Raw genomic sequence first — 19,603 nt, 5'->3', positions numbered from 1 at the left:
TAATTAAATTAAATACAGTACAGAGAGCATTGCAACAACCCATATAGTTCATGGGAGCTAGACAAATGCACCAAACCCTTGGGTCAAGGCAACAATTGTGCATGCAGAAATGAATTAAAAGACAGAAATATGCATTCATTTCCCCACAAGTCCACTGCCCTCATGTAGCCCCCGTATTCACAGCCAAGGGGAATGATTAAGAAGCTGGATTAGTACATCTGCTACTAGTTCTACATCCATAAAATATGTGGTATTTTCCTGTCCTAACCGATGAATGCCATTCCCTGTGCTTGGCTGATAAAAACTTTGGACCACCTCCTCCTTGGATACATTGTGCTCTTTGCTTGGAGATAAAAATTACCCTAACCACAGCACCACATGGGACCAATAGATAAAAATGTGGGAAGGTGTTGCCAAAGGCTGCTTTGTCTGTGCCTCACATTTTACTTGGGAATCCACAGCTCAGTCATGATATACATACACTAACAGCAAACACAGTTCTCAGAGATCCAGTCCTTATGTAACCAAAGGTGCAACATATATGTGCAAGAAGGAAGTATTAGCAGGCTCGGGGAGACCCCAAGATTGGCAAAAGAACAAGCAAAAACCTCCACAGCAAAATTTGTCACCAGGCCGAGCAGAAGTTTCCAGAAGCCACTTGTCTTTTTAATCCCATGTGGGTTGTGCATTTGTGTTCACAGATCCTTGTACTGTAGTGTTGCTTAACAATGTTCATCAACACTGGTAAGCCTAAGAAGCAATATGACTCCAGAGCATGGAACATTAATGATGAGGGAGACAGACAAGACAGACGTGAGAAACAGTGTTAGGTCCTTCTGGAAGAGAAGATACAGAGGTGAAAGTGTCAAGATTGTACCAAGCAGATTTACCACTAGATAATTGGGCACCTCCAAAGAACAGTGACATCTAAAGGGCACAACTCAGCAACAGAGAACATGTTTAAATGCGTTAGAGAACCTGGTGGTCTCCAAACTCCCATCAGCCAAGGCTAGTATAGCTAATGATCAGGGATGATGGGAGTTGTGATCCAGACCAGCAAGGCGGGAAAGGCCGCAGGTCCCCTAGCCCTAGTTTAAGGCCACTCTTTATATTACTACTACGTAGTGTCAATTTCCTAGCACCTGATCAGAGATCCTTCCGCCTGTCCTGGTGTTTGTTTTGGAAACGCGAACTTTTATGATATGCCTCATCGCCAGCCATTCACATGAGCCCAGGAACTGAAGTGAAACGCAGTCAGAGGTCTTGCGCGTCGACCTTCCTTGGCCACTTTCACCTTAGGCCTAAACCTCCCTCGCGGGGTCCGGCGCTTGCCGCCGACCCATTCCCATTGTGCGGTTCCCCTGGCTTCTTGCATGCCAGGCTTGCTCATTCAGCCGTCCGCCGATAGAGGCTGCTTTACGGTACACTCGGCAGAACCGAGGAGGAAGGAGGGCGAGAGAAGCAGGAAGCAGCCGCCGCCGCAGCCGCCCTCCTCCCGGTCGCTGCGCTGGGGAAAGACTCGCCGGCTGCCAGAATCGGGACGGGAGGGAAGGGGCCACCGGCGGAGCTGCTCCTGCGGCGGCTGCTCCCTCTGGGCCAACCCCGCCTCGGCGGCTGCAGGCGGCCAGGATGATGCCCCCGACGGCGGGCGAGTCGCCGCACCAGCTGCTAGGCCGGCTGCGCTTCCTGAGCGAGGCGATCGGGTGCCTGACGCGCGCGGAGCCGCTGCCCGCCGCCTTGTGCTACGTGGCCCGCGAGGTGCAGTATAAGATCTGCAAGGACCCCAGCGCCCCCGGGCCCGCCTCGGCCTCCGGCCGGACCCTGCTGTCGGTATGGGAGAACCCCAGCAAGGCCGGCGCCGGCTCCGGGTCGGGCGGCAGGAAGGGCCTGGGCAGGGGCACCATCGAGCTGCGCAAGGGCTCGTGCATCCGAGCCAGCGGCGAGGAATACTGCAACGGGCACGGGCTCTGGGTGAAGCTGACAAAGGTGAGTGTGGCAAGGTGTAGCCTCCGGAGGGGCCTGCAGCGCACGGGCACCCGCACCCGCTGAACGCGGAAGTTCGAGGAGGGTAAATTGCCAGGGCTCCAGCCTGCTAGCGCCACATTCCTCCGGCCATGTAAGGATTCCTGCTGTCCTTAATTCCTGGTGTGAACTGGCAACCCAGCCAGGATGCTTTTTGAAGAGGATGGAAATGCACTCTACCCATGTTCAGAGGCACTTGAGCCGTTATTACAATTTCAAATGTTTTAGGGTTGACACCTCCCCCCCAACTTACATAATTTGCATGCTAGAGCAAATGTAGATGTAGGCTTAAGACACATGTAACAGAGATAAACATAGGCATCTCATCCTCTCTTTCCCATTGCTTTTTGGGGCTGTGTCCTACATGCGCACTCAAGGATGGTGTCACAGGGCACAAGTATTCCTACGTTTCTCAGAGACCGGCACTGTTTACAGACATTGATTACTATCAGCTAGTTTTATGGTTCCTTGATACGAATTTAGCTGACAGAAGAGCCTTTCAGTTTTTCCTGGCCCATATGTTTTTTTTTCTGCCTTGGTTATCATTTTCCCTTTTAGTATTAGTGTGGCAATAAACTGGCTGCCACATTTTGCACTTGGGAAATAGCAACAGTAAGGAATATGCAAACAGCTGTAATACCAACAATGTTCCTTATCATAGTTGGGGAGATTTTTTTGATAACTGCATGGCCCTCAAAGGCTATGTGCTAGTAAACCTCAGTAATTCCTATGCATGTATACCTGGGCATCCTCCTACAATCTTTTAGAATTCAGCAAATTTCTTATAATTATAATTGGAAGGACAGTTTAATACCGTTTTGTTGACAGTGCATGCATGTGCATTCTTTCAAGTGAGAAAGGGGACTGTTGTTGGTCTGTAGAGACCAGAAAAAGTAGTCATAGACACTCATTAGCACAGACTAAATACATGCATTTTGGTTTTTAATCAATTAGTAGGAGCTGTGCATTTCTCTATGGATAATCAGTGTTCCTAACCATCTGTGTAAATCTCTTTGTATGATGTATGAGGATTTGATAAACTGTTTGGATTTCTTAGTTATCTCCAATGTCGTATTTTGTACTGGACATACGATTTCATATTCTTCCCTCATAGGAGCAGCTGGAGGAATTCAAGATTGGCTGTGATCTGGAGGAAGGCTGGGTACTCATGTGTAAGCATGCAGATGGTGGGGACAGGCTGGTGCCAGTGGAATCGATGGAGAGAATCCAGAGGCAGCAACAACTCTTTGGGGTGGATTATAAGCCTGTAATCAGGTACTGAAAACCATCTCTACATTTTGTTTGGATTGATTGGCTTTTGAGGAGGACCATTGGGGAAGGCACTCATTGTAAGCAAATACATGTTGTTGTTTAGTCGATTAGTCGTGTCCAACTCTTTGTGACCCCATGGACCAGAGCACGCCAGGCACTCCTCTCTTCCACTGCCTCCCGAAGTTTGGTCAAACTCATGCTGGTAGCTTTGAGAATACTGTCCAACCATCTCGTCCTCTGTCGTCCCCTTCTCCTTGTGCCCTCAATCTTATCCAACATCAGAGTTTTTTTTCTGGGAGTCTTCTCTTCTCATGAGGTGGCCAAAGCAAATACATAATACTATCAATGAATGTGTGACTTTCAGAAATACCTATGGTTGCAAGCTAAATTAGTAGCTTCCAATCATTTTGCTAACGGAATCAACCAAGAGCATTTTGCCTATATTCAGTTCTTAGTTTCTAATAGAAATTTGTATCAGTACCAAAATTTCAAAGTTTTTTTTTGGGGGGGGGAGTGGCATATGTTCTCAGGTGGTTCATCTCTTGTTTGCTTCTTTCCTGACGGCTGATTTCCTCCTCTGATCTATCGCTTCTGTGCCAAGGGGGAGAGAGGTTCTCTTCTTCTGGATTACATTATTGCAGCCAATTGGGGATCAAATAAGCGGTGTAGTGACATTACAGTGGAAAACAGACAATCAGATTAGACTGTGGTGATGTAACGAAGCCAGTTCAGAGTGAAAGTAGGAAGTGTTGCCCTCACTTTGAATGTCTTTTGGGGGAACAAGGAGTACAGCTACTGCACTGCAAACACTGTCACTCCTGTCTATAGCTCCCAAAGTTGTAAAAAAGGGATATTCACAACTGTGTCAAAAATGTATGCAAACACACACAAACACACACATCACTTGGCTCAAACCTTATCAGTAAGTCTAAGATGTGTTAAGTTCTGTGTGTCCATTTTGTTGTTTTATCTAATAAATGTAAGGTTTTTCAATTTAATAGCAGCAAAAATTATTATTACTATAAGCATTATAAATTACCGTATTTTTTGCACCATAACACTCACTTTTTTCCTCCTAAAAAGTAAGGGGAAATGTCTGTGCGTGTTATGGAGGGAATGCCTACGGGTGGCATGCCTACGGATTTTCCTCCTCTAAAAACTACGTGCATGTTATGGTCGGGTGCGTGTTATAGAGCGAAAAATACGGTAGATCCTCTGTAGCATTAAACAAAGGGCTATATATCAACCCTGTGAATTATTCTCAGATACTTATCCCTTGTTTTAGTAGCTAATAATGCAGTTAGAACTTTTCCTATTTCTGTTTGCTTACACAGAAGTTTATAGTTGTTAATTCTGCCTTTTTCCCTTTTCCAGATGGGAGCAGGTGGTGGATTTAACATATTCCCTCCGTCTTGGGGCAAAGCCAAAAATCATGGAGCCAGATGCAGCTGCGGTAGAGAGACTCCGGTAAAGGGCATGCAACCTCCTTTACAGCAATAAGAAAACGTGGGGCAGCCAATGCACTTAATTTGAAAGTGGTAACTGGGCCCGCGGCACTGGACGTTTCTACATATTATCCAGGCTTTGTATGCCTGAGGACTTAATTCTATTGGGAGTAGTGCTTGTGCAGAAGTGGGAGTAAAAATAATATCCTGGAGGATATAATTGGGTAGTGGAGAGCATGATCGGGGATGTAAATTTCTGTAAATGCAGCTCTCTCTCTCATCCTGTACTATTAACACCAATTATTGCCATTTTAGATTTGTACCACCCACATGGAGCTACGAATGTGATGAGGACTTGGTGCATTTCCTCTATGACCACATCGGCAAGGAAGATGAGAATCTGGGCAGCATCAAGCAATATGTGGACAGCATTGATGTGTCCTCCTACACGGTAAAGTGTCACTATCAACCAGGCTCCTTTGCATAGAGACCTTGCCTTCATGCATACTGTCCCTTGTTGCCTCAGCATCCTAACCACTATGCCATCATTTGCTAATATTAAAGGGTTTGCAAAGGCAGATGTCAGGGACAGGGCTTCCCAGAGGGACGATGAGGGTGATGAGGGGGACAGAGAGTCAGAGGAGGAAGGAGTAGTTTTGCTTCCTTCTCAGCTGTTTGAAGACAGTCGCCCGCAACCCCTTCTCCTCAGCCGGAGAAGAGGAGGCTGGAGAGAGGCCAAGTCGCTGATAAGCAGACCCTAGCAACAACATAGGGGAGGGATGATTCGTCAGAGGAAAAGGTAGGAGGCCAGCCAGAATCTCCCCATTCCCATAGGTTAACGAGGGTCAGGGAAAGGCGTCAATCAAGGAAGTGGAAGACGAGGTTCTGGCGTGCTTCCTGTTGGCGCCGAAATCAGAGCCCAGATGCCTCAACATCTTGAAAGAGACAGTAGCCCATGGGAGCTGCTCTGAGTACAATGAAGGTGTTTAATAAATCTGCTTGTAAACTGACAACATCTACTTGCTGCTTATTAAGTCTGGGAGCCAGCCAGATTGTGACAACAGATAACTTCTGGTTGATATCTATAACCTTAGGGTGAACTGAGTTAAGAATTTGTTAGGTCAGGATAACTTATTTGTGTAAGCAGACTCTGGGTGTCTCTTTGCTGGTAATGAAGAGATTTTGCTGTCTGAGGCAAAGGATAAAATGATACTCCCTTCCAATGCTATGTACAACTAGACCGGCGGTTGAATCTTATTTTAACGCTGGGGACAGGCCAGCCACACTTGGGGGCAGCAGGCTAGCTTTGGGGTACAGGGTAGACCATGTGGCACACAGCTCTGTCCTCCAAAATCTTGCCACTCTCCAGAATCTGCTGTCCGAGGCGACTGCCTTATTCTGTCTAATGGTAGGGCTCTACCCATGAAATGAACTTCACCGGCCCCTGGAATGGGTTATTAGACAGTTGTTCTCTTGGTTCCAGAAAATGAAATAAAATAATGTGTGAAATAATGTGTTTTACTTGATCAACTTTTATAGTTGTAGGAATATATACACTTCTGAATTCTGTGTTGTCTTGGCATAGGTCTGCAAACTTTCAGATTAAGTTGGCCACCTGCTGATTTTAGTGGTCATCAAGTCTTTCTCTGAAATTTGATAACGGTTAACTACCCTGATCAGTGCTAGACACTGTGCCCAGTGTCTCCTCTACCGTTCTTCATAGGTCTGCAGGTTGCCTCTCCTAGGTGAATGGAGAGTGGTAAAAATCCAGGAAGCCTTGAGGGAGGAAGATGTGTTCAGTTATTTTCAGGGATAGTAGGAAGGTGCAGCTGGATGCCTGAGTGTCTGGAACTAAAAGTTCCTGTCTGAGGTTCTAGAGTTGGCATCCTCTTGGGAGGGATCTTGTGGGTTGCCTGAAAGCAAGCTATTACATGGATATTTCTAACTCCCCTCAGTCTGTCTTTGCTTCTCTCAGGAAGAATTCAATGTTTCATGCCTGACAGACAACCATGCAGACACCTACTGGGAGAGTGATGGGTCTCAGGGTCAGCACTGGGTCCGTCTCAACATGAAGAAAGGGACCATTATCAAGTGAGTTCCCTATCCTTTATTAGCCTATTCCTTATATGTGGGGACATCACTGGCAGACACTTCGCTGTCCTGGCCTAATCAGCCATTTCCTATAAGTACTATTGTAGTTAAACCCTGTCTCCTCTGCTCTCACTGAGTGTGAAAGCTGCATCGAGAGCAGCTGGGTCATGTTAATGCCCATGAATGTTGGTCTTGTTCTGTGCTTGGGCTTCTTCCTGCCCAAAGAGGGAATCATGGAAAAGACTTCTAGTTAGGTGCTATGAGGCTTTAAGTTTGGTGCTGAAGATGAAACTGGCCTTTGACACTTGAGATGCATATTTTTGGGACTCACAGTATTTTTGTGACTGTAAGTTGTTTTGAATTGTTTTTAGTGCTGTATTTTAAATGGTTGTTCCCCACTCTGGGACCTCAGGGTGAAGGGTGGGTAGAAAATTCAACTAATACTGCTACTACTATTTTGTGCCTCCATCACAACAACAAAGGAATTATCTTTTCTCACGTATACCACTGTGATTCCACCACTGCCATGAAACTGAATGTTGAGCAATTTCAGAATCGCCCTTTTGAGGTTTGCAGCAAAATATTTGTTTGAATCGGCCCTCTCCTTTCCATATGGCAGACAAAGGCATCCCCACCTTGGCTTTTCTGTTAAGTAAGATTTCTGTGATCACATAGGTTTGTGCAGAATGTGGTACTAGTGATGTACAAAAACCACCCTTCTCGATTCAAAATGGCTGAGTCTTTCTGGCCCTTGTTGGTTCATTCCTGGGAAGGTTTAAGCTTTTCCTCCAAGCCACATAAAGGTCCAGCCTGGGGGAAGCTTCATAGCCAGTTCTCTCGCCTGCCAAGCCCCCCCCCCCCCGCTTTCCCCACATTTCTCAGCTCTTTGCCGTGAAGGTTTCTAAGCATATTTGGACCCTCCATTGTCCATAGGCGCTCTGGGAAGTAGTTTTAAAAGCCAGAAACTTGTCCTATATCTTATTGTTGTCTCACATTTACCCTTTAATTCTCTCCCTCAGGAAGCTGTTCCTGACTGTGGACACAACAGATGAGAATTTCATGCCCAAGAGGGTGGCTGTGTATGGTGGCGAGGGGGATAACCTGAAGAAGCTGAGTGACGTGGGCATTGATGAGTGAGTCAGATGAGGGAGGCGGGGGGGGGGGAGAGAATTTGCTTGTTGAGGAAAGCCAGGTGTGAAACTGAGCCTAAATATGGCTCAGATTCTTTCTCTAGCCCAGACATAGGCAAACTCAGCCCTCCAGATGTTTTGGGACTACAATTCCCATCATCCCTGACCACTGGTCCTGTTTGCTAGGGATATTGGGTGTTGTAGTCCCAAAACATCTGGAGGGCCAAGTATGCCTAGGCTATGCCTTTATGGCACCTTTGATTTTACCTCATGAGGCATGGAAAGGGGAAGAGAAGAAGTGAATGTGAAAGGGGTTCTGTTGTAATCAGATGAAGAAAAGCAACAAAATACTAGACCTGAAGTGTTAGCGGCTAATGGACATCGCTTTGTTTTTGAGCTTGTAGCCTATTGTATCCCAACGGGCTCAAGGAAGGAAAAATCTCATTATTATTATTAACTTTTTTTATTGGCTTGAGGCAAGTGCAGCTGCCCCCTCCCCACTCCCCCCTGGCTATGCCCATGACACTCCCAGTTTATCCATCCTCTGCCATTAGTTCTCCCTCTGTCCATAGCAACTGATATATAATTGTACACACCCTTATAACCCCAAAGACACACAATTAGAGCCCAGTATATGACCTCAGAGATAAGTGAACATCAAGGAACATAGTTAATAGTCCAACCACCAACCCCAGTCAAACACTACAGCACCTGGGGAACTAACACATGCTTATACCAGTCCAGTAAAATGCAGTATGTACAAAATGCAAATGCGACTCAAGGCTATAAAGTACAAAAGGCAAAAGCATAAAGCCACACACAGGGCAGACTGGAGGTCCACAGTAAAGTGCCATCCCCAAATGCAATACTTTTTAAAGTGTGGTAAATACTTATCTATGCAAGGGATGGGGAAACTGTGACTCTCTAGTTGTCCTTCAGCAAGATCAGGGAAGATGGGAGATACAGTCTGGAGGGTCACAGACTCCCCATCTCTGCTCTATACTATGAGGAAACATTTCCTGGCATCTTTCATATTCCTGAGGTAATGCATAAACCTACCATTGCGTGCTACAGTGTCTCAGGGAGAAACATACAGTGTGGTTCACCCCAACCCACTGCCTTCGTGAGCATAAAAGTTCCCTGTGCTCCCTTCAAAAACTATCTGAAGGTGATTGATGGATCACTTTAGGGCACCCAGAAGGTTGGAAACAGATCCCAGGAGTTCTGGTTTCTGGCTCCCACATCCCCCTTGATGTAACTTCCCCTGAGCATGTAAGATTAAAGGATTTCTGTTTTGGAGGGGGGTGGTAAGCCTACCTTGTGCAAGAGGAAATAGATGTTTTTGTGTCTCCAGGAGCTACATCGGGGATGTGTGTGTGCTGGAAGACATGACTGCTCACTTGCCTGTCATTGAAATCCGCATTGTGGAATGCAGAGGTGTGTGGGTGTCAGTTTGGGGATGCGCCTACTAATCCCTGGGAGGTGGGGTGCCATGATCTCCCTGCTTTTCTCTAAATGCTGCACTTTAGAATTTCACTCCCTCTGTAGTTACGTATCCTGGCAGGTTCCATCTAGAGTCAGAGTACAATTAGGCAGAGGGTCTTCTCGGTAGTAGTGCCCGCCCTGTGGAATGCCCTCCCATCAGATGTCAAGGAAATAAAAAACTATCTGACTTTTAGAAAACATCTGAATGCAGCCCTGTTTAGGGAAGTTTTTGATGTTTGATGATTTATTATATTTTTAATATTTTATTGGAAGCCGCCCAGAGTGGCTGGGGATAAATGATGATGATGATGATGATGATGATGATTCTTAGTGGTTCACTGCTTTGACAGCTGCCCTGGTGCTTCCCTTTTGGTGGATGCCTTTTTGTGATTATTTTATCTAGGAAAAACAGCAAAGGCACAATACATTTATTAATCTTTAAGCCACCACAGGTCTGCTGTTTTTGTGGCAAGTGATGAATAAAGCCCTGGAATTTCTCCAGTAGTCACCCCCCCGCCAGTTTGTGATAACCATGGGTCACTTAAAGTGACCCAAAGAGAGACCCTCATCCCTGCTCTTCCCCCCAGTATTTCTCTCCTGCCTCCTGGAGAAACTGTTCCCTATTTGACCGCTGCTTTGTTCTTCCCTTTTAATACAGATGATGGGATAGATGTTCGGCTACGGGGAATAAAGATCAAATCTTCTCGGCAACGGGAACTGGGGCTCAATGCAGATATGTTTCAGCCAGCCAACCTGGTGAGGTATCCTCGCCTGGAGGGAAGAGACCCTGATGTGCTCTATCGGCGGGCTGTGATCATCCAGAGGTATGGAGCAGGGCAGGGCTGAGGAACATGGCCGTTGTTGTTGACAGCATTTCTTTGTTTTGCAATATGAAATGCTTCAAAGAGCGAGAGCTCCCACAGTCATTGTGGTGGTAGCGGGCTGAGCATGTGCGTGTACATGCACTGTGGTACAGCACTAGGTGTCTGTGCTGTAAAACCCTATTGAATTTATTTATTGTTTCCTTTTGTTTTGTTTCACCTGTAGTTGTAAATCCTCACCTGCTTAATCAGCTCATCGGGTGAAATAGGGAGGGAAGCCAACAGAGATAGCAAGAAATGTAGGAGTAAATGTAGGGGTCAAATTTAACACATCTGGTTACTCTGCTGCCATCTGCAATGGCAACGTTGGTATTTATTTATTGCGCTTTTGGTTTGGGCAGGTTTATCAAGATCTTGGATAGTGTTCTTCACCATCTTGTTCCAGCCTGGGACTACACACTTGGCACCTTCAGCCAACTCAAGGTGAGGCGAGGGACTTTCTGATTCCCAATTTCTGTGTTTTCTATCTTGGGGAAGTAAACCATTGCTTTGAATGGTCTACTTTATATTTGACTTTCTTTGGTAATATTTCATTCTGGATTGTTTTATTATCTGATCTTTTAAGGTAGGTTGTAAACTGCTTTGAGACTTTTCATTTCTTAAAAATATAAAGCAGTATAGAAATGAAATGGAAATAATAATAATATATCAAAATATTTCCTACTGCGAAAGATAGGTGCTAGAATAGTTTGCAGTGATGTTGGCAGTAGAGCCAGCTGGTTTGTAAAGTAGGAGAAGGACCGTGCGGGATATTCCTGACTTTGACCCAGCATTACTTTGCCCGTGATAGCACATCAAACAGTTCCTGTTGCTGTCCAAAAGACGTACAGTGCTAATCACCCAGTGCCTCAAAGACTCAGAGACTAGCAAGCCCAACTTCATGCCACGGCTTTACATCAACCGTCGCCTGGCCATGGAGCATCGTGACAATCCTGCACTTGACCCCAGCTGCAAAAACACAGTCTTCACTCAGGTAAGGCCAGCTCACCCACTAGCAGGTACTCTGTGGCAAGAGGGATGGGGGGAGTCTTCTGCCTTTGCAACCTGCTACACGTGTTCCTCCTATTGTACTCCAGAAGTGCTTTTTCAGCCTATACCTTCAAAGCAAGATCCATCTCTGACCATAAGCTCAGCAAACAGTTTTGCAGAGTCATGCAGCTTCTGTGTGGTTGGGAGTCCCACTCAGTGGCCTGGTTTACATGTCACACTAACCCAAACCCTGGCTTAGCATGACTACATGAGCATACAGGCTCAGGGAGAGTAGCTCACAGTTGCTTCACCCCTCCCTAGCCATTTTGCTCTTTTACTGTGCTGCACAATGCTAATGGGAGCCGTGTGTTTTTGGAGCCCTTCACTTTATAATATAAGAAGAAATTCAGCAGTGGCTGCTGGTGACACACATGCACAATGTACCTCAGATAAAATGATAAAATGATTATTATTTTCTCTTCCACATGGGATTAAATAACTAACTTACCTGGTTCAAACCTTTCCCAAAACCAATTAGTTCACGCTTCTCTGAACTCTAATTTCAAGGTGTATGTTAGTTCAGATTTGCAGGAATTGTGTGTTTATGGTTCATTCTCATTTCTAAGGCATTGGGGTAACTGGAAATTGTAGTTCATTGCTTGTTTACTGTTTGTTTTATCCTGTCTTTTCACCAATGAGCTCAAGCTGACATAAATGAGGTTATACCTTTTTATTCTTAATGTTGTGGGGTTAGTGACTTGCCCAAGTGTGTTAAATAAACTTCATGGCTGAGCAGGGTTTTGACTTGGGTTTCCTACATCCAACCCTAGCTATACTAGCCACTTTGTCACACTAGCCTTTTAATTTAAAGTGTGTCCTTTGCTACACATACTTTGGTGGTTGATAGGGATCTGCCTGACTGTGCAGTGCGCAAAAAGAACTTCTTGTACATCTTTGGTGCATGTTGCCTATTGCCAGTCCTTGTGTAACAAATTCATCAAGACCTTCAGAGGACGCCTATTCCCGCTTTGCTATTTGTAAGCACATTGCCCAGGATTCTTCTCTTAATGCCTCTGCTGCATTGTCTGCTTTCCTAGGTATATGAAGGACTAAAACCTTCTGACAAGTATGAGAAGGCCCTGGATTACAGGTGAGTTTTTTCATCCAGCAGCCACCTGTCTGTCTTCCCTGCCCCTTCCAGCTTGGTGTCTCTAGCCTAAGTACCTGAATGCCAAGCACCACAAAGTTTCAAGTAAAGTGAAAGCTTGGAAAGAAAACAGAGCCTTATTTTAATAAATGAGAGCTTACTCCAAATATTTGCAACACACCAGTTATTCAAGGACCTTAGTAGGTTCTGGGCCACACAGAAATATGGCACTATTACCATATTTCTTAAAAATATAAAGCAGTATAGAAATGAAATGGAAATAATAATAATATATCAAAAGATTTCCAACTGGGAAAGAGAGGCGCTAGAATAATTGCACTTTCACCAGCAATGCAGTGCCTCCTGCAAACCTCCCCAGGCAGGTTTCAGTGACCATTTCTCATTCATCTCAGGTGGCCGCTGCGTTATGACCAGTGGTGGGAGTGTAAATTCATTGCTGAAGGCATCATTGATCAGGGTAAGTTTTGCACTTTGTGTAGTCCAAAATGGTAGCTAATAGAAATTTGATCTCTGACTGTTTCCACAGTTTGAAGCTGAAAATTTGGGTTTTCTTTTGAGTCAGTTTCGGAGATTGTTATTATTTGAACAGAGTTCTGGTTAGGAGCATAAACAATAAGGATGGTGATTTGTAGTACAGCAGTTCAGTGTTGAGAACTCTGCTGCTGCCTTTGAGTTGGCTGTTAAACCAACTCTAGAAGGCAATCAAAGTATTGGTGACAGCAGAAGACTTCAACGGAGGCCTGAGCCCCGCTCCTCCAATGTGTCCACCAGGGAGAATACCAAGTGTGAAGAGATTTTGGCAGGGAGGAAACATAGTTTCAAATATTTTTCTTGTGTCCGTTTAGGGTTTTCTGCATCCTACAGAAAATTGGATAGGCCTCAAGAGCAGGAGTGGGAAAATCTGAAATCCAGCTAATGTATTCAGGAACGCAAGCAGGTAGTGACAACATAGCAAAGCTGATCACACACTTCCGTGCGCTCTCTCTCCCAGGTGGCGGTTTCCGAGACAGCATTGCTGATATGTCTGAGGAGCTGTGTCCTAGTTCAGCTGAGACACCAGTGCCGCTGCCTTTTTTCGTCCGCACGTCCAACCAGGTGCTTGCTCCCTGATGAAGCTAACCCTTTCCTCCTCTTAAGGATATTAGAGCAGCATGAGTCTCAAGAGACTGTCAACGTGAAGATTCGGGCAAGCTCTGGAGAAAGGAAAGTGCTTAGGAGGCAGTGCTCTCTGAGGGAGAATATGGACACCAAAGCACTATCCTTTGGTTCCAGCTTTTCCAGAATCCAACTTTTATTCCTTATGTATCCACCCTCTGCTTAGTCCTGGTCAGTGTGGAAATTTAGTGTGCCACTATTCCATGGGGAAATTACTGCAGAGAGACTGGATTGTACATGTGTTTTAACATTCATTCTTATGTCCCTATCAGGACATTTGAGCTGAACTGTCTGTTGTTTCAGGGCAGTGGTACTGGAGAGGCCCGAGACATGTATGTCCCCAACCCATCCTGCAAAGAGTTCACAAAATATGAGTGGATTGGGCAAATCATGGGAGCCGCCCTGCGTGGCAAGGAGTTCCTGGTGAGTATAGGATGAAGGCTGTATCTTTCTTTGATACTGGTGGTGGAAGCCAGACTTTCCTTCTCCACCTGAAGAGCCAGTGTGTTGTAGTGGTTAAGAGCGGTAGTCTTGTAATCTGGTGAACCGGGTTCGCTTCCCTGCTCCTCCTCATGCAGCTGCTGGGTGACCTTGGGCCAGTCACACTTCTCTGAAGTCTCTCAGCCCCACTCACCTCACAGAGTGTTTGTTGTGGGGGAAGAAGGGAAAGGAGATTGTGAGCCGCTTTGAGACTCCTTCAGGTAGTGATAAAAGTGGGATATCAAATCCAAACTCCTCTTCTTCTTCTTCCTAACTGTGCCAAATTGTTTTCTAATCATTCATAATCGCAAGCATTCTTTTAAAATCAGATCTGGGAACTGCCTTGTTTTCCTTCCTGAACATTTCCTTTGAGCATAGTGGGACACAAAAGACCACATCTGGAGGCAATGTGTTGCAGTGCTGCATCTCTCCTTCCTCTTATCTTTAAGGTCCTGGCCCTGCCTGGCTTTGTCTGGAAGCAACTGACAGGGGAGGAAGTGAGCTGGAGCAAGGACTTCCCTGCTGTTGACTCTGTGCTGGTGAGTCACCGGGACGTGTATCTAGGAGTCGCTATTGAAACATGGGGTGCAGATTTCTATTTAGGATTTGTCTGCATGGCCTATGGATTTGGATACTGGCATGGCAGAGCAGCTGGCTTCATTTTGTTTTCTAAAACTGCCAGTGGGGAGGTTGAAGGGGTATGTAAGTAAACTCCCTTCAACATTTCATGATGTTGAACACATAGTAATGGTCCACACACAAATACTGCAGCTTCCAACCATAACAGCTGCACAGTTTTAGACATAATGAATGCTTCCAGGTGATGGAAAGTGTTTGGCAATATCTTATAATAACTGTTTATTTATGGCTATGGGTTTTCTTTAATGAAATCCCTGTCTCCCACTTCCTTGCTTTCTTGGGCATAGGTGAGATTATCCCTTTCCTTGTTTTCAGGTGAAGCTTCTGGAGATGATGGAAGGAATGGACAAAGAGACCTTTGAGTTCAAGTTTGGGCATGAGCTGACATACACCACTGTGTTGAGCGACCAGTGTATGGTGGAGCTTATTCCAGGTGGCACTCGCACTGTGGTGCACTATGAGGACCGCTTGGATTTCATTCGCCTGGTGCAGAAGGCACGGCTAAATGAGAGCAAGGAGCAGGTAATTCAGTATAGCATTCGGTCAATAGGATTTTGGTGCTGACTGGTGGTTCCTTGCCCCATCTCATCTGTCTCTTCTTTCCTGACTCTCTCAGCTTGCGGCCATGCAGGCTGGACTTCTCAAGGTAGTGCCCCAGGCAGTATTGGATCTGCTCACTTGGCAGGAACTGGAGAAGAAGGTCTGTGGTGACCCTGAAGTTACTGTTGAGGCTCTAAAGAAGCTCAGTAAGTGTGGGAGACCTTGTACTCTTCATGGGTAGCATACCGCATGATGTCATCATAAAACATGTGGCGACTCCACATTCAGCTACTGCACTGAGTGGAGATTCACAGTACAAATGCCATATCAGTGGGTTGTACAGTGGTACAGTGGTACCTCGGGTTAATTTGTTCTGGAGGTCTGTTCTTAACCTGAAACTGTTCTTAACCTGAGGTACTTTAGCTTATGGGGCCTCCCACTGCCGCTGTGCTGCCGCCGCACGATTTCTGTTCTCATCCTGAAGCAAAGTTCTTAACCTGAGGTACTATTTCTGGGTTAGCAGAATTTGTAACCTGAAGCTTCTGTAACCTGAAGTGTCTGTAACCCGAGGTACCACTGTACTATGATTTTGAGCTAGCATATTCGCACCTCTTATCCATGTGCCTAGGTATATATTCCATTCTTCCTTAATGTGTTCTGCCCAAATAATTGGCATACCATCTTTCCTCCTCCCCTTCAGTTGGACCTTGGTTCTGTGCCAGCAATATTTTTTCCCGTAACCTGCACCATGTATCTGTTTTTCTTCTTCTCACAGCTCGCTTTGAGGATTTTGAACCATCAGATACTAGAATTCAGTATTTCTGGGAAGCCTTGAACAACTTTACTAACGGTAAGTAGATGTTAGCAAATGCACACTGTTGTGGAGTGATGATGTGAAGAAATCTGTGCTATGAATTGCAGGTTCAGTGGGTTTGGAGAGGCTCCTCCCACTGCGGCTCATAACCACTCCCAGAAAGTGGTTTTGTTTTTAAGAGACTTAACTTGGAGGGAGTCACCGCAGTGTGGCAATGGGAGATGGGAATGGAGAAAAATAGCCCCAAACAGGCTATTACAGGCTATTACAACAGCTCCCCCGACTGAATGGTTCCCCCTGTTTAGGAGGGTCACTTTTTACTCCCACCCCGAACATTGGCTGGCTCCCAGTCAAAGCTTGGGTCCTGTTTTCATTCCTACATGCATACTGGGCAAGCTTGTTGTGGATAATAACTTTTGGTGAGATCTCCCTGGGAGTTTCTGATGGCTGTGTACTCTTCCCCTCAGAGGATCGCAGTCGCTTCCTGAGGTTTGTTACTGGAAGAAGCCGACTTCCTGCTCGGATTTATATCTATCCTGACAAATTAGGGTGAGTGTTGTGGGAATAGACAGGTGGGGAGAGTGCTGTTGTGCTCAAGTTCTGCTTGCGGGCTTCCCATGGGCATCTGGTTACCCAGTGTGAGAAAAGAATGCTGAACAAGATGGGCCTTTGATCTGACGTGTAGGGCTCTCCTTGTGTTCTGTTAATGTGCTTCATATTGCAGAGTGAGTGATGATGGATTGGCAGCCATTTTGTATTTCTGTTGTGTGGTAAAGCCTTCTCCACAGATCTCACTGATTTGTTATCTCTTCTCTCAAAGCTCTGAAACCACTGATGCACTTCCTGAATCTTCCACCTGCTCCAGCACACTTTTTTTGCCAAACTATGCTTCGTAAGTCTTGTTCTATAAATCTCTTGGGCAAGGGTGTATCGGACAAAATCCCAGTGGTTGTGGCACAGACCTGGGAAAGGCAGCTGAAAGGTTTGGGGGGCTGTGACATGGGAAGAACATCGGGTGAGTTTGAGGTGCCTAGAGTATCACCAAGTGACCAGGGACATGATATGCCCAGTTTTTAGTGCAGCAATGCAAAGCGGATTATGGTGGGGGAGATATGGGGAAGGGCTAAGAAGTAGGCTAATTTACTGGTAAGTGTGGCTGCCATTGAGAATAATATGCATGGAGATGGGAGTATCAGCAATGTGGGGTGTTAATTACAGAAGTATAGCATCTCGGGGAGTCAGAGATGAGTTTGGGATAACCAGAAAGTACGTGAAAATGTTGATGTGATTCTTCTTTTTCACTTATAGGGCCAAAGTCTGCGAGGAAAAGTTGCGTTATGCGGCTTATAACTGTGTTGCTATTGACACAGATGTGAGCCCATGGGAGGAGTGAGTTTTTTGAGGTCTTGTTAACCATTTCTTCTGTGTTACATAGTTCCTACATGCAATAATCTCTTACTATCAAGATCCAGAAAGCATGTATGTGTATATATAATAAATTACCAAGTGTGAAGCTTGCAGATTATTGATAAGCAGATACAATAAAACAGACAGCCTGCCCCCTTGGATTTTAGTGAGCCCAAAACAAAAAATGGGAATGGTGAAAAACTCTTCATTTCTGACACAAGTTGCCAGCAAGTGGACAATGGCATGCAGGATTCCAGAATTCAATAATTCTGGTTTCTTTCTCAGGAAAGATGTCAAACAAGAAATGCAGACAGTTGCCAAATATATTTGCTGTTAGTTAACATTTTAGAATATTCTTAATTCTCTTCTGAAACCTGTACCTCTCCCTAGGCTGCAATTCCAAACCCACTTACTTGGCAGCAAATCCCATGGACCTGAGGTGATGTTTATAAGATTCCTCTGTCAATCTTTCTAGCCAAAGATAAACATGAGGGCCACAGCTTAATTATAAGTTCTAGAGGAGTATTGGGGTTTTTTGCAGCGAAAACAAGAATCTTACAGCACCATAATGACTAGCATAAGCTAGTGGACTACTATCCACTGCATCAGATGTGTGTAGTGTTATCATGAGCCTATAGGTTTAGATGCACATTGTTTGGGGAGGAGGGTTGTAATAAGGAAAGGAAATGCAATAAAGTACAGTGATAATTATGTACTTAATACAGTACCGGTAATTTGAAAAACAGTTCTTGATGACATCCTGGTATTGATAAGCTAATTAGCACACATAATGTACTAAAAATCTATTCAATCGGGGGGGGGGGGGGAGAGGATGGGATATATTCAATCCACAAGCAATAGCACCATAAATTCTTAGTACTAAATTACACTGTCTCCTCATTACACACCAACATTGTTAATGACTTCATCCTCAGGTTACAGTTCAGGATCCTCCTCTTTGTAGTGATTTCCATGCCTGCTTCTGTGCAGAACTACAGTTCAAAGTTTTCAATACTCCATCCACCCACTTTTCTTCCTCCAAGTCTTCCTGTTTTTGTCTCAACAGTTGCAGTGGTCAGCTCTGGCCACCAGTGGGCATTAAAGGTAAAGGTAAAGGTACCCCTGCCCGTACGGGCCAGTCTTGACAGACCCTGGGGTTTGTGCGCCCATCTCACATCTATTGGCCGGGGGCCAGCGCTGTCCGGAGACACTTCCGGGTCACGTGGCCAGCGTGACAACGCTGCTCTGGCGAGCCAGAGCCGCACACGGAACGCCGTTTACCTTCCCGCTGGTAAGCGGTACCTATTTATCTACTTGCCCCCGGGGGTGCTTTCGAACTGCTAGGTGGGCAGGCGCTGGGACCGAGCAGCGGGAGCGCACCCCGCCGCGGGGATTCGAACTGCCGACCTTTCGATCGGCAAGCCCTAGGCGCTGAGGCTTTAGCCCACAGCGCCACCCGCGTCCCCCACCAGTGGGCATTATGGCACCATAATTAAAAGGAGCGGTCTGACCATTTTAATTCTAATATTGTTTTGTTCAAATTGTTCAGCTACCCTTCTTACCGGTCCAAAGCATATCGGTATGGCACAATGGAGCCCAATATAATCCCATGGCCTGGCATAGCCAGGATTTTTTTGGGCGGGGGCAGAACTTTGTTGGGGGGGGCAGAACCAATGTGATTGATCACTTAGTATTTCTATTGTTTTACTTGATGGGGGGCAGCTGCCCCACCTTGCCCCCACTTGGCTACACCCATGAGATAATATAATAACATAAGATGATGCTGAGGTTTAGGAAAAGTCAGCCCCTCCTCTGCTTTGTTGACTGTGAGGGGCCACACTCCTTCTAATCCCTGCTTCTATTTCATATTAGGCTTTCTCTGATACCACCTTCATTAAAGCCTTTCACCAAAGCTGTCCCGCGTTGGCTGAGGGAAATAGAACTGTGCTTGGCTAGCTGTTAGAGTCTGTTTGCTAAGATAGGCCGAGTTCTGACATTCTGAAAAGAATTTGAGGGGTGGGGTGGGAATACAGAACCGGGAATATACGTTTTTCTGGGGGATTGCTAAACACTTTTTGAAGATCAGCTTTCCAAAACAGCAGGGT

At 45.7% G+C, this 19,603-nt stretch overlaps 1 protein-coding gene across 1 annotated transcript; it reads left to right on the top strand.

Annotated features, from left to right (window-relative positions):
* Window positions 1-1,460: 1,460 nt before the first annotated feature.
* On the top strand, window positions 1,461-17,604 carry HECTD3 (HECT domain E3 ubiquitin protein ligase 3). The gene is made up of 21 exons (XM_082228832.1): window positions 1,461-1,986; window positions 3,137-3,297; window positions 4,669-4,761; window positions 5,055-5,190; window positions 6,715-6,830; window positions 7,850-7,963; window positions 9,315-9,397; window positions 10,104-10,269; window positions 10,668-10,749; window positions 11,117-11,299; window positions 12,393-12,445; window positions 12,856-12,920; window positions 13,455-13,558; window positions 13,922-14,041; window positions 14,548-14,637; window positions 15,053-15,259; window positions 15,354-15,483; window positions 16,053-16,127; window positions 16,559-16,640; window positions 16,912-16,983; window positions 17,400-17,604. Exons 1-21 carry the CDS (start codon window positions 1,630-1,632, stop codon window positions 17,482-17,484), a joined length of 2,574 nt encoding a protein of 857 aa, XP_082084958.1. The 5' UTR covers window positions 1,461-1,629; the 3' UTR covers window positions 17,485-17,604.
* The last annotated feature ends 1,999 nt before the right edge of the window (window positions 17,605-19,603 follow it).

This window comes from Podarcis vaucheri (genome assembly GCF_965113315.1).
Source record: "Podarcis vaucheri genome assembly, chromosome: 6".
NCBI lineage: Eukaryota > Metazoa > Chordata > Lepidosauria > Squamata > Lacertidae > Podarcis > Podarcis vaucheri.
This window is presented reverse-complemented; position numbering and strand designations above follow the sequence as displayed.

What these genes read in the sequence shown, in the direction of transcription:
- HECTD3 (XM_082228832.1), top strand. Translation starts at nt 1,630, where the DNA reads ATGATGCCCCCGACGGCGGGCGAGTCGCCGCACCAGCTGCTAGGCCGG. An exon ending in TTGATGTGTCCTCCTACACG is followed by an intron (nt 5,191 to 6,714) that starts GTAAAGTGTCAC and finishes TGCTTCTCTCAG; the next exon opens with GAAGAATTCAATGTTTCATG. An exon ending in TGAAGGCATCATTGATCAGG is followed by an intron (nt 12,921 to 13,454) that starts GTAAGTTTTGCA and finishes TCTCTCTCCCAG; the next exon opens with GTGGCGGTTTCCGAGACAGC.